This window comes from Rhopalosiphum maidis, chromosome 2, assembly GCF_003676215.2.
Source record: "Rhopalosiphum maidis isolate BTI-1 chromosome 2, ASM367621v3, whole genome shotgun sequence".
In the NCBI taxonomy this organism is placed as follows: Eukaryota; Metazoa; Arthropoda; class Insecta; order Hemiptera; family Aphididae; genus Rhopalosiphum; species Rhopalosiphum maidis.
The window spans coordinates 27,119,993-27,131,709 of NC_040878.1; the positions used below are offsets into that span (position 1 = coordinate 27,119,993).

The 11,717-nt window shown below is 27.1% G+C and overlaps 1 protein-coding gene across 2 annotated transcripts; it reads left to right on the plus strand.

The window, feature by feature from the left end:
* Positions 1–1,889: 1,889 nt before the first annotated feature.
* LOC113552824 lies at positions 1,890–6,978 on the plus strand. 2 transcript variants are annotated; one of them, XM_026955771.1, is made up of 8 exons: positions 1,890–2,486; positions 5,350–5,460; positions 5,543–5,606; positions 5,665–5,806; positions 5,884–6,012; positions 6,077–6,178; positions 6,242–6,389; positions 6,840–6,978. In XM_026955771.1, exons 1-8 carry the CDS (start codon positions 2,272–2,274, stop codon positions 6,859–6,861), a joined length of 933 nt encoding a protein of 310 aa, XP_026811572.1. In that variant the 5' UTR covers positions 1,890–2,271; the 3' UTR covers positions 6,862–6,978. The 2 variants fall into 2 exon arrangements, with proteins under 2 accessions (XP_026811572.1, XP_026811573.1); XM_026955772.1 differs by lacking the exon at positions 6,840–6,978 and having other exon boundaries at positions 2,272–2,486; positions 6,242–6,482.
* Positions 6,979–11,717: the final 4,739 nt, after the last annotated feature.

An 11,717-nucleotide genomic window follows, 5' to 3' on the forward strand; every position in this document is an offset into this window, starting at 1 on the left:
TAGAAGTTAAAAATAAATAAATAAATTGAGGGGAATTATAACACTATGTTTTACATTATGAATAGAAAAAAAGAAAAAGGGGTAGAACAATAAAATATATACAAATATACAATAGTAGTGATAGTACAATTTTATTACACTAAGTTGGTATATACTACACAGATTAGGTTATATGATTTTGATAATTTAAAAAAATTAAGAATTGTTTTGATGCTGTCTCGACCAAGGCCTAATGGCTCTTGAAAGTTGTCGAATATTTTGAGGTTGGTTCTGTTATCTCCGTATAGTTTAAAGTTTTTGGCATTAGCTTAAATGTATTTGATTGCAGTGGTGGTTAACCTTCTCGTCGTCCCAAGGCACGCTCAGTGTTTACCGCCTCTCCCTTTTTTGAGAATAAAAATGAAATAACTTAACAAATTTGCCTCACGAGTCTAGTGGTTAGTTCACCACTGTTTGACTGTGAGTATTTCTTCGCATATAAGTTATATTGGTGTGTTCCGCTCTATAATTATGAAGTGTCTGTGTGTTTACCACGTGTGAACTAAATATTATAACAATAATCATTCAGTGGCGGTTCCAAGGGAAGGTTAAAAGGGTGAATACCCCCTTGAGCTATTATTATATTTAAATTTTATAAATTTATAAAAGTATAAAAATGTTGTCATTGATACCAGCTTGTAAGAATAAATTCTAAATGGTGAATATTATAATAAGTAAATAATATAAGTAATTAATGTTTATATTAATAAGTATGTTATTAAGGAGATATGAATAGTATCTAATGAATATATTTTAATTACCTCCCCCCCCCTTGATGAATTTTTGGATCCGCCCCTGTAATCATTATGTAGATAAGTATATATAAAATATTTGAAAGTCTAACGGGGAAATAAATATTAGCCATAATATATACATACAACAAACACATAATGATATTCGTAGTGTGTACAACGTACATACAATATTAAGAACCTATCTGTACCGACATTACTGCAAACTGCAAAGTAGATACTTATTAATTTGGGCATAATACGTAAACTGCGTCCAAATTGTTATCTTTAAATAATGTAACATAATAATGAATCATTAAGTAACCAAAACCTTCAAAAACAATTCGTGACTGGGTATCGTGAAACGCAACGATATATGTACCAAATTTTATTTTATTAACTATTCATATTATAATATGGCTGTAATGAACCAAATATGAATAAGAGATGTTATTATTTGTCCTAATATTGAACTTTTTAAAATTATATATTTTTTTTTTATTTTTATTTTATTCTATTAACTGTTAATATCATATGGCTGTATTAAAATAAGTATAAATTAGAAATTGTTATTTTTGTGTCCACCCCCCAAAAATCGTGAACGCGAAAATGTGATAGTCGAATGAAAATTAAGAAAATCAAAGCCGTTGTGTGAGCTGCCTTTGCAGCGTTCTTTGCAAATAGCGTACAACCCGTACACGGCGGACGACGGACGACGACAATCACATTAACAAACGCATCGTAATAATGACAGAAATACGGAATAGAACTCGACTTGGTCATGCACAACAAGTCTGAAGCCATAGTTATTCACGTTTAACAATTTACGAATATTAACGAGTGTACAGGTTATACCTACTCAGTAGTCGTGGTCTGTAGGCGACGCAAAATACGACGATCACGCCACAATAGTAACAATAACATAATATTAATAATACCGACGACGGTGGAGCTTTCGATAGCCGTGCGCCCGTGTTGATTTTTGACCAATGGCATGGCACCATCGCCCCGGTTCACGGCCTCCCGAACAGGTGCTGCGGCGGAGCGGTGCGGTGCGGCGCGGCGCGGCGCACTTGTTTATGTGCCGAACAGCTGTTTATCAACAACAACAAAGACTCGTGCGACGGCGATCGTGCCGTGGGCTGAGATAGGTTTCGGTATATAGTAATAACAATACATATTACCATTTACCATTTGTCATTATTATTATTACGACAGTTTCGTACGCGCCGCTGTTCTAGTGCACTGCGTATCGTCGATCTCGTTAGTGCTCGCGCGCCTGACCGACTGTTCTCCGCACGCGATATTTTAACATTATAATTGTTGCATTGGATTTATTATTCGTTTTTATATTTTTTTTTGCCGACGTCGTTGTCTCGTCTCACGCGCGTCCCATGAGACGAACACCACTGCCGTCGCCGTCGACCGTCCACTCCGCCGCCGCGCAACGACCGCCGCGTAATTGAGGATCGGCTGTAGCGCCGCGGGGACGACGGACGCTATGAATCGCTGTCCAGTGATGAACCCGCAGTACGATGTCGGGCGGCAGTCCCGGTGCCCGGCGGCGGCGGTACCTAAGCCGTCGCCCGACACCGACGACCTGCACGCCTTTGAACGGATTGTCGTCATGTTCGTACAGCTTAAGAACTACCTGGGCTCGTACTGGCTGGTCCCGTGGTTTTTCGTCTACATCTACCCCAGCGTACTCGTCTACGAGTGAGTGTAATGTCTCATGTTAATGTTTCATGTTTATCAGCTGTCCGGTGATACTGTTACCGGTAGTCTCTGTCTAGCGTTCCACGGCTGGTCGCACAGTAAAAGTCTGTCGCGCTGACGTTGGGAAGACCGACATGTGTGCGAGCTACTATTTCTACCCTGTTGCCCACACATGAGTTTGTGTCAGTGTGGTGTTTAATCATTCAGGCAATCCACCACAGTATTCGTCAAATGGTTTGTGGACATTGTCCTATTGAGATTTTACTAAATATCGGCTATTATAATTTTTCTTTAAATCACTGAGCCTCGTCTGTTTACTGATTGATGGTATCTCTTTTCTTTAGATCCTATTTATAATTTGTTCACAAGTACACTCACTTTTATAGCATAAATATAAAATTATTTAATAACAATTTTTTTTTTATTTATGATAGGTATAAACAAAAGTGTTATTTGGATTAACTCCAAATTCTCTACAAAAACCGAGAGAAAATATTCAGTGTCCCATTAGAGCTTATTAATTTTCATAGATTTACTCTTTTCATGTCATTCAATTGACAAAAAAATAATTCACTAATTTACAATATTATTTGATTGTAAAAATAAGAATAATAATTTCCTATTATTTTACTATTTAAAATTGTTAAAGAGTCAACATATTTGATTTCATATGCCTACCTAGTTGTATAATAGCGCGTTATATAATACCATCATAAATTATTTTAAAATTATAATAATTTATTTAATTATCAACATGTCAATAAAATATGGATAGCTTATTACATATCTTCTTACTAAAATAATAATAATACATTTAACTTTATGTTTTTAATGAAATTATGTATGTAGATATTATAAGTAATTTGTATACTTAATTATATAAGTATTAATATTTATGAGTACTCATACCATCTACTTAATGTTTTGTTGTTTTACAGTGATTATCACCTAAAAATAAATATTATCCTTTTGCATTGTCATACTATAACATCATAGAAATATTCATGACTATTTTAACTACCTATCTACTAAAATGTTTTGAATAATTTGATTATTGATAACAAACAAAAAAACAACTTAAAAATTGTTGACCTATTCTATGGGGCGTTTCCTAATGAAAGGAATTATTGGAGGCAAGTTGGCAAGTGGGGTTAAACAGAATAATTGTCCCAAGGCCAAAGGCCGTGTATTGGCACTATTATTACAACTACTTAACTAAAAACAAAACAAACACTTTAAAATAGTGTTAAAAAAAATAAAAATAAAAATAAAAATACTTTCCTACATAATATTGTTTTTGTTATGATATTCAGTTAGATGTTCTATTATACTCTTTTCAAGAAATTCTATTTAATATTTTTTATTTATAATAAAATTAACTTTAATTTTAGGCTTAGATGCTTATTTAATTATTTTTAATACATTGAATTGAATTATTTTGTAATTATATTCTAGTATTGAAAAAAAGGTTATAAAAAAATAGCTAGGTATTGTAGAATTATACTATTTCTGTCTTTAATAACTAATTGATATAGATACCTAATTAATTTAAATAGTTAACGCCTAATTTATAGTAGAATTCAGCAATACATTTTAATAGATAATTAGCAATTGACAAAAATATTTTGTTAAAATTAAATGAAATAGTACTTTCACTAAAATAATATAAAAATTATATTTAAGTGGTAAATATTAAAAAAAGTTTAAGTGTTTCTAGAAATAATTGTAAAAGAAAAAACAATGAGGTGTTTAAAAATATTATCAAATAAATGATGCAAACATTAATTAATAATGCTAACATTACAACATAACCCAAGTGATTTTAATTTAATTACTATACACCACCAAATTTTAATAATATAAAGAGTATTATAGACTATAAGATTATTTAGTTAAAGTTTTGTCCAATATTTTACTATTATCACTGAGAATAAAAGTGTTATGGTGTTTTATTTTATTTTTTTTTTATTAATTAATCCTTGGCAACAAAGGCCATTGGATGGTTTTTATTTATTTGTTGGGGGAGGAACGGTAGTTTGAAACACGTTTGTTTGTATGTGTGGCAAGGATTTGTCACTAAAATCCCGGGTGGTTACCCATCCGGGAGCTAGCAACACCGGCTGATACGTACACTCAGAGCGTTTCTGCAGTTGAGTGTACGATCGTACCACACCAAGCCACAGTATTTTATTGTTTGAACTGTTAATATCATAATTTTTTTTTTTTACATATTTACCTACACTTTCTAATTACACTTCAAGTTTAGTAAAATATTAAGATACTTAACAAAGAATTTCATAAAAAAATTAATTAATAATACACACCTACTTAATAAAAAAAAAAAAACTTACATTTAAATATCTAAATCTATATGGTATAGGTACTTATTTTCTTTTTTTAATATTAAAAACATTATAATTAGGTGCTTTATATTTTTGGTACTCGTCTAATATACTATCTACCGCACGTTTGATGGTTTAGACCATAGTTTAAACCATATTTTTTGTAACATAATTTTTTCTTATCTTAATGTATTTTATTTTTCACAATAAAATAAATATATAATATAGCTTATACAGTTCATTTATTTAAACTATTTAAAGAATTCATAATATTATAATATTACCTATGTTTTTAAGGTGAGATTTGCATTACCAATTATTATTTATTTGTACCTAATATAATTTTATTTTGCTTGATTTTAGCACCTTAGGCAATGTTCATATGGCTAAGATTTTATTTTTGAATATTCTAGATTAGACAAGAATAAATAATATAATATGTAGTTATTTATTAAGTCTCGTTGTTCTGTTAAACATTTTTACTTTATTTTTAATAATACAATTTGTTGTTTTGTTTTTAGATCTTACGGTTTTATTGGTCCTTTTGTTTATTGCAACATTGTTCAGATACTATTTTTTATTGTATTTGAATTTTGGGATGAAAGTTTTAATTGGACACCATTACATGATACGTAAGTAATTAGTGTATATAATTATTTAATATTAACACGTTTAAATAAAAATCATTAATTATTTCCTTTAATTTTTTTTCAGCATTAAGACATATTCATCACAAATTCTTGGACATCATCACATAACAAAAAGTGTTGATGAAATGGTAATTTATTAATATGTACATATTATTCAATATTGAATACTAAGTTGATTTTGTTTAGATTTTGTTTTGTATTTGGGTTTTATCTTGGGCTGCAGTCCCTTCTATATGTTATGCAAATGAACATATATTTGAATTACCCATTGATCGTCTGGAACGGTTAACTTCATATGTATCTATGATGACTGTAACATTCGTAATGGGTATGTTAATTATTTTTTACTTTGATACTTTATAATAATTTTCATTATGACTCATATTAAATGATATTTTTTTACAGCTTATATTATAATTTTACTTTGGATTGACATGAATTTGTTAGAACTAAAATCAAATATAAATGAGCATAATACAAATTCAAAAGTGTCATCGTGTAATTATGAGCTTATTGATGATTTAATTGAACCTGGTAATATAATTTACTATTATACAAACTATGACCTATATTTTTAATTCAATTTTTTTATTTTAAGATGACATACCTGATTTGGAAACTGTATTTGAAGACATCTCTATCACTAATGAATTCAAAATTGATAAAGCATTTATGGATTTCTCAGAAGCAGTAAATGAAAGTAAGTTATTTATTGTTTTAGTTTAACAATGTAAATGGTTTTTTTATTTTACATTTTTTTTAGATATTATTGAAAGTGAAGAATTTCGTAACTGTACAACAGTGGAACAAGGTGAAGAAGCTAAAGAACAAGAAATGGATGTTATATCTTTATCATCAAGCACATTAAGTGACTTTGATGTAATAACTGAAGAGGAAATAGATTTACTTAAGTAGTGTATAATTTTTTTTTCTCGAGAATATTTCATAGTATAGAAATATTGCTTTTTGTAAGCAAATAAATAATAAAAAATATAATAATAATATTTTGGTAATTAAATCTTAGATGAGAATAATTTCTCTTTAGACATTTAATCCATTACATTGAAGCTTGTGACATATATTCATTTAAGTTCCTATATTTTATGTTTAATATACAAACATAAATCTGAGAACTTTTTTAATTGGCCTTATATTTATGAGAAGTCTTAGCTCAAATCTTGTATTCCATATCATTTTGAATTAATATGATAAGAAACTTATAGTTTCTATTAGCTAATTCTATATGATAATGGCTAATTAACATGTACAGTATTCTTATTTTTGATAGTATGTTCTCTTATGAGTATTATATTCATCATTTTATATTTAATATTTACATTATTCTGTTTTTCTTTTTTTAGAAATCATTTAATACCACCGTAAATTGAACGATTGATCTCAAATTTGTATTAAAAATAGTCAAAACCATAACAGTGTCATTTTATAATCAAATTTCTGTTATTTATTTATCAAATGAAAACTAATTTTTTGTTTTTTACACGAAACAGATTTCTTACTTAAAAACATTTTATTACTATATTAAATCATTTTATAAGCACTGTATTTGAATGCTTATGATAATTTTGGAGAGGTTTTGTTTTTTATTTTTAAAATATGTCTACACAGCTAATACATCTATGCTATTTATTTATTTAAATAAAAAACAATATTTTTTTTTACATATTTCTAAATTTTAAATAACCTTAACAATTTAATATAATATTTTATGTTGTCTTATTTAGTATATATTAAAGTATGTTTGATTAAATATTTTTATTTTTCTTATTGCCAAACAAAATAATTACAACATGCTTGTAAAATTAGATTTATATTTAGATTCTATTTGAATATTGGTTTTATTATGTTTTCATACATTTACACTTGTTATATACCTATGTATTTAATACTTTATTTGAAAAGTATTTATTTTTAACTAAAATCTGAAAAATCAAATTTATTAATGAATTATATTGAACATTGTAAATCAATGGTCATTTTTTTTTTTTGTGGTTATTGTGTCATGCAAGTTAAATCTTTAATTTAAATACTTATAAATATGACATTAAAATAAAATATTTAAAGACAGACAGTGACATAACTATGTGAGGTTAAGTGGATGTAAATCATCCCTCAGAACCTATTTTTATTTTATTTTGTTAACTTGTTTTTAGTTTATAATATTTATAATTTTGATTATTTTGGTATTAACATGAAATTTGGTACATGTTCTGTAAACTTTATATCATGCGTTTTCTATTATTGCTAAACATATTGTAATAAATATTCTAATATCTCAATCTTTTGTTTGAGATTATTCAGTGAATTCTGATAATTTAATGCTATATACATGATACATTACCCAATACATATTATTATAAAAATAATAAATATTATGAGTAGGAACTTATAGAAGTTTGCATGTTTTCTAATATTCATTCAAAATATTGCTTAGTAATTTAGAAATTTGTTTCATAATACCAAGAATCTACAGTAATTAATTAGTTTATTTTACACATTTTACTGTTTTTCATGTGTTAGTACATATTTTGTCATATTCTAATTTTAAGTGCATATTTTACTTATATTTTTAAATTAATATTTAATTTTTCTTTAAATTGATAAAAAAAATTTTAAATGTAGATACCTAAAACGATATTCTATAAAATTAGTGTGGATTGTGTTTTCCTCATCTGCGAAAACATTTATAGTTGAAATTATGAACCACTAATATACTTTTATTTACACACAGACTGCATACCTATATTGTATGATACTTATACAAGTCGTGCCATCGCAGGATATTGTCAATCATTGTTGTTATATGTTATTATTAAATGTTTTTATTTTTATGGCATATTTAGTGATTTTTTAGGGCATAAATAAATACATATTTTAAGGTTTTTAAGGACATGAAGTCCCTAACCTTAATTATGAATAATGGCAACGCTTAAATATTGAGATTGGAGATGTTGAAAAAAAATTAGATATGTTGGTTTATGATAATTTTATTGACTCATATATTTAGACAATATCATACCATAAATAAACAAGCAGTAAATTAAAAACTAACCACAATTATGAGTTTGTGGTGTTAAATAACTGAGTCAATAATGATAACTTAAGAATAAAACATAAATAGGAATACACTCCATGTCTCACAGTGCAACAATAATCCCCACCTGTCATTCTTCACTTGTATGGTACTATGGTATCCTGGAAAAACGACACAAATTTAAATGTGCCTCATAGATCGTTTTATTTAATATATTGCACATATTTGGATGTTTACTGGACTGACTTATATATATATATATAAATATATACAATCTTATCTACAACGTGCTAAAAATACTATACCTAACAAAAAAAGAAAAAGATTTTGAAAAATATGCATATATATATTTATAATTAGTAATTACATTAAAAATTGTAAAAATATATTTTATTTAAATAAATAAAACAAAATTCATTTTCTAGATTTTTAAGTGGGTGGATGTTGTTTCATTGTCTTTTGACACCACATTTTGTGGTTACCACAAACATGTTTCTTTTATTTTACTTCTTGTAATGAATATGAAATATGCTGCTTGAAGATTATTTTTGTCTTCTTTTTTAAAACGTTTATAGAATACAAAGTTGTTATCTTACAATCTTACAAAAGAAGTTTAGGTACCTACATACTACAATAATAACCAACTTAAAAATATTATTAATATATTGCTTATATAGTAGACAATTTTAAGAAACTTGTCTTTAATCTATTTTCTATGCTTGTCTAACTATGTATTAATTGGAACATAAAAATACAATTCCCCCTCTTCCTCCCCTCAGACAAAAAAAAACGAAAAATCGGGCGACATGGTGACACTCCTGAGTATATTTGGGACATCTCTGTGAAAAAAAATAGTAATAAAAAAAAGTTTAATAGTATCGTCACAAAATTGGAACATAAAAAAGGCCTGTTCTTCTTTTACTCGTAAGTATATATATACTTTTTTTGATACGGATTATCAATGAGCTTTCTATCCTATCGCTACCGCAGCTTTATTTAAATTGTACATATTATTTATTATCAGGGCTCGGGACTTGGAGCATTTGTTGATTTTTATGGATCGACTTAAAATGTAACAGAGTGCTATTGCTAGGAAGTGTAAAGTGTTTGTCATGTTAAAACACGTTTAATTATGAAATTTGAAAGTGCTTTTTTTTTGCTTTTTTCAAAGATTTTTTAAAAAGATGCTTATTTTCAGTTTTTCTGATTATTTTTGTTTTTTTGACCAGTGTCTACTTTTTATGGTTGTTTCAGAAAATCCCTCGGAAAATCTATAAACAATAAGACAAAATGCCTCGAAAGTGAAGTCTGATTTTTTATAAAATAAAGATTTATTTTTGATTTTTTGGTTAGAAACTTTTCCTAATCATTTTGTTTCAATATTTTTTGTAATTTTTAATTATATTATTTTTAGCACAGTTACAAATTATGTCTAGTACCTACTTTATCATGTAAAAAGAAAGTTTTTTTTTTATTAAATATTTTTGCTCAAATTTACGTTTTTTTAAATACTTATTTGAGTACTTATGATGTTTTAAGCGCTTATTTTAAAGATTTTAAGTACTATAAGTCCCGAGCCCTATTTATTATCAATATTCGCATATGGACATATGGTTAATCTATTCTGTGATTAGATAGAAAAATTTCGTTTTACCTACTAACAGAGAGTTAGTAGACAACTGGTTTTTACTTTTGGTTCTGATTAGATAGTAAATGCCCAAATAATTTAAATCAAACTTATTTTTTTTTCTATGTAAAAAAATAAAAAAGTTCATATTACATGTGTAATACAAACGTTTATTAATTTTATAAAAAATAATAATAAAAAAATATTTCATTTGTCAGAACTTTGTGATACACTCTATAGATTAAAAACTTAAAAAGAAAATTCAATCTTGTAATACATTTTCAAATCTTAAATAGGAACAATGAATACTTACACTAAACATTTTATGAAATTCTCACTTCAAATGCTTTTACAATTTTTTTTATGTATTACGCACTACTGTTTTAAAAAATATCTATTAAAAACAACTTCTTTAGTAATCATGTTTTAAAATCAAAGTTTTTTATTGATATTGAATAATAATAAAAAATGTGAATTATCTAAAAACAGTTAAAAAATAAATGATAATATAATAAACACTTGGTGAAAGTTTTATGTTTTTACAATCATTCGTTTTTGAATTATAACAAAGCAGAGATCAATTTTGTTGAAAACTAGTTTAGCTTAAAAATTGATGTAGATATTTCTTTAATTTATTTTTTTTCTTAATCGTAGATATCTGGTTTCAATACAAAATTTTAAATTAAGAGTAAAAAAGCGATACGTCATGCGTGATAGAATTGTCCAATAAATTATGGTCTACATAATTGATGACAATTCTTATTTCTTAGGTAATGATTTAATAATATTTCCTTATCGTATTAGGAACTGTCATCTTTTCCGGCAACACAATAATATAGTTATAAATGTTCGTAAAATTCTAGTTTTATTGAAAACGTAATGACGAAAGGAAAATTGTCTTCTGAGGAGTGAGGACAAATTGATCTCAGTGGTACTTAACAACGGATTTAGTTTCTCATTTTTCGAAAAAATGTTCATACCTGCTTCAGATTTTTGGTTTTTAAAAGCCCTTTGGCTATCATCGACATTTGAAAAATCTTAAATTAAAATAGCTTGATACGAGGAATATATTTATATCCTATAATCTTAACCGTTTTCTTGTAATACTACGTTGACGTGAGATTTTCAAAATTTCAAAATATTCCATTTTCATTGAAATTTTGTGCGAACGGAGATTTTCCACCGACATTAATCTCAGTGGTGTTCTATAGAGGGATCATCTTTTCATTTTTTCATAATATTTATTTTAATGATTTTTGGAAATTTGGAATCGTACATTACTGTTTTAATTTTAACACAAATATATTTTTCATAAAATATATTAATTAAATTATGCGATCACCATTTGTGCGGAATTTAGAATTGTACGTTGGCACAGTTGATCGGGTTTATTATTTTTGCAGGATCACATCTGACTGTTATCACTTGAGAAGAATTTTCTCACTACTAATTTTTTTTTTTATTTACTTTTTATATACATACAATGGTTATAAAAAAAGACGATAACAGATGTCCGCTTATCACTCGCTATTGATAACGATAACAAATCTAAGAATAACA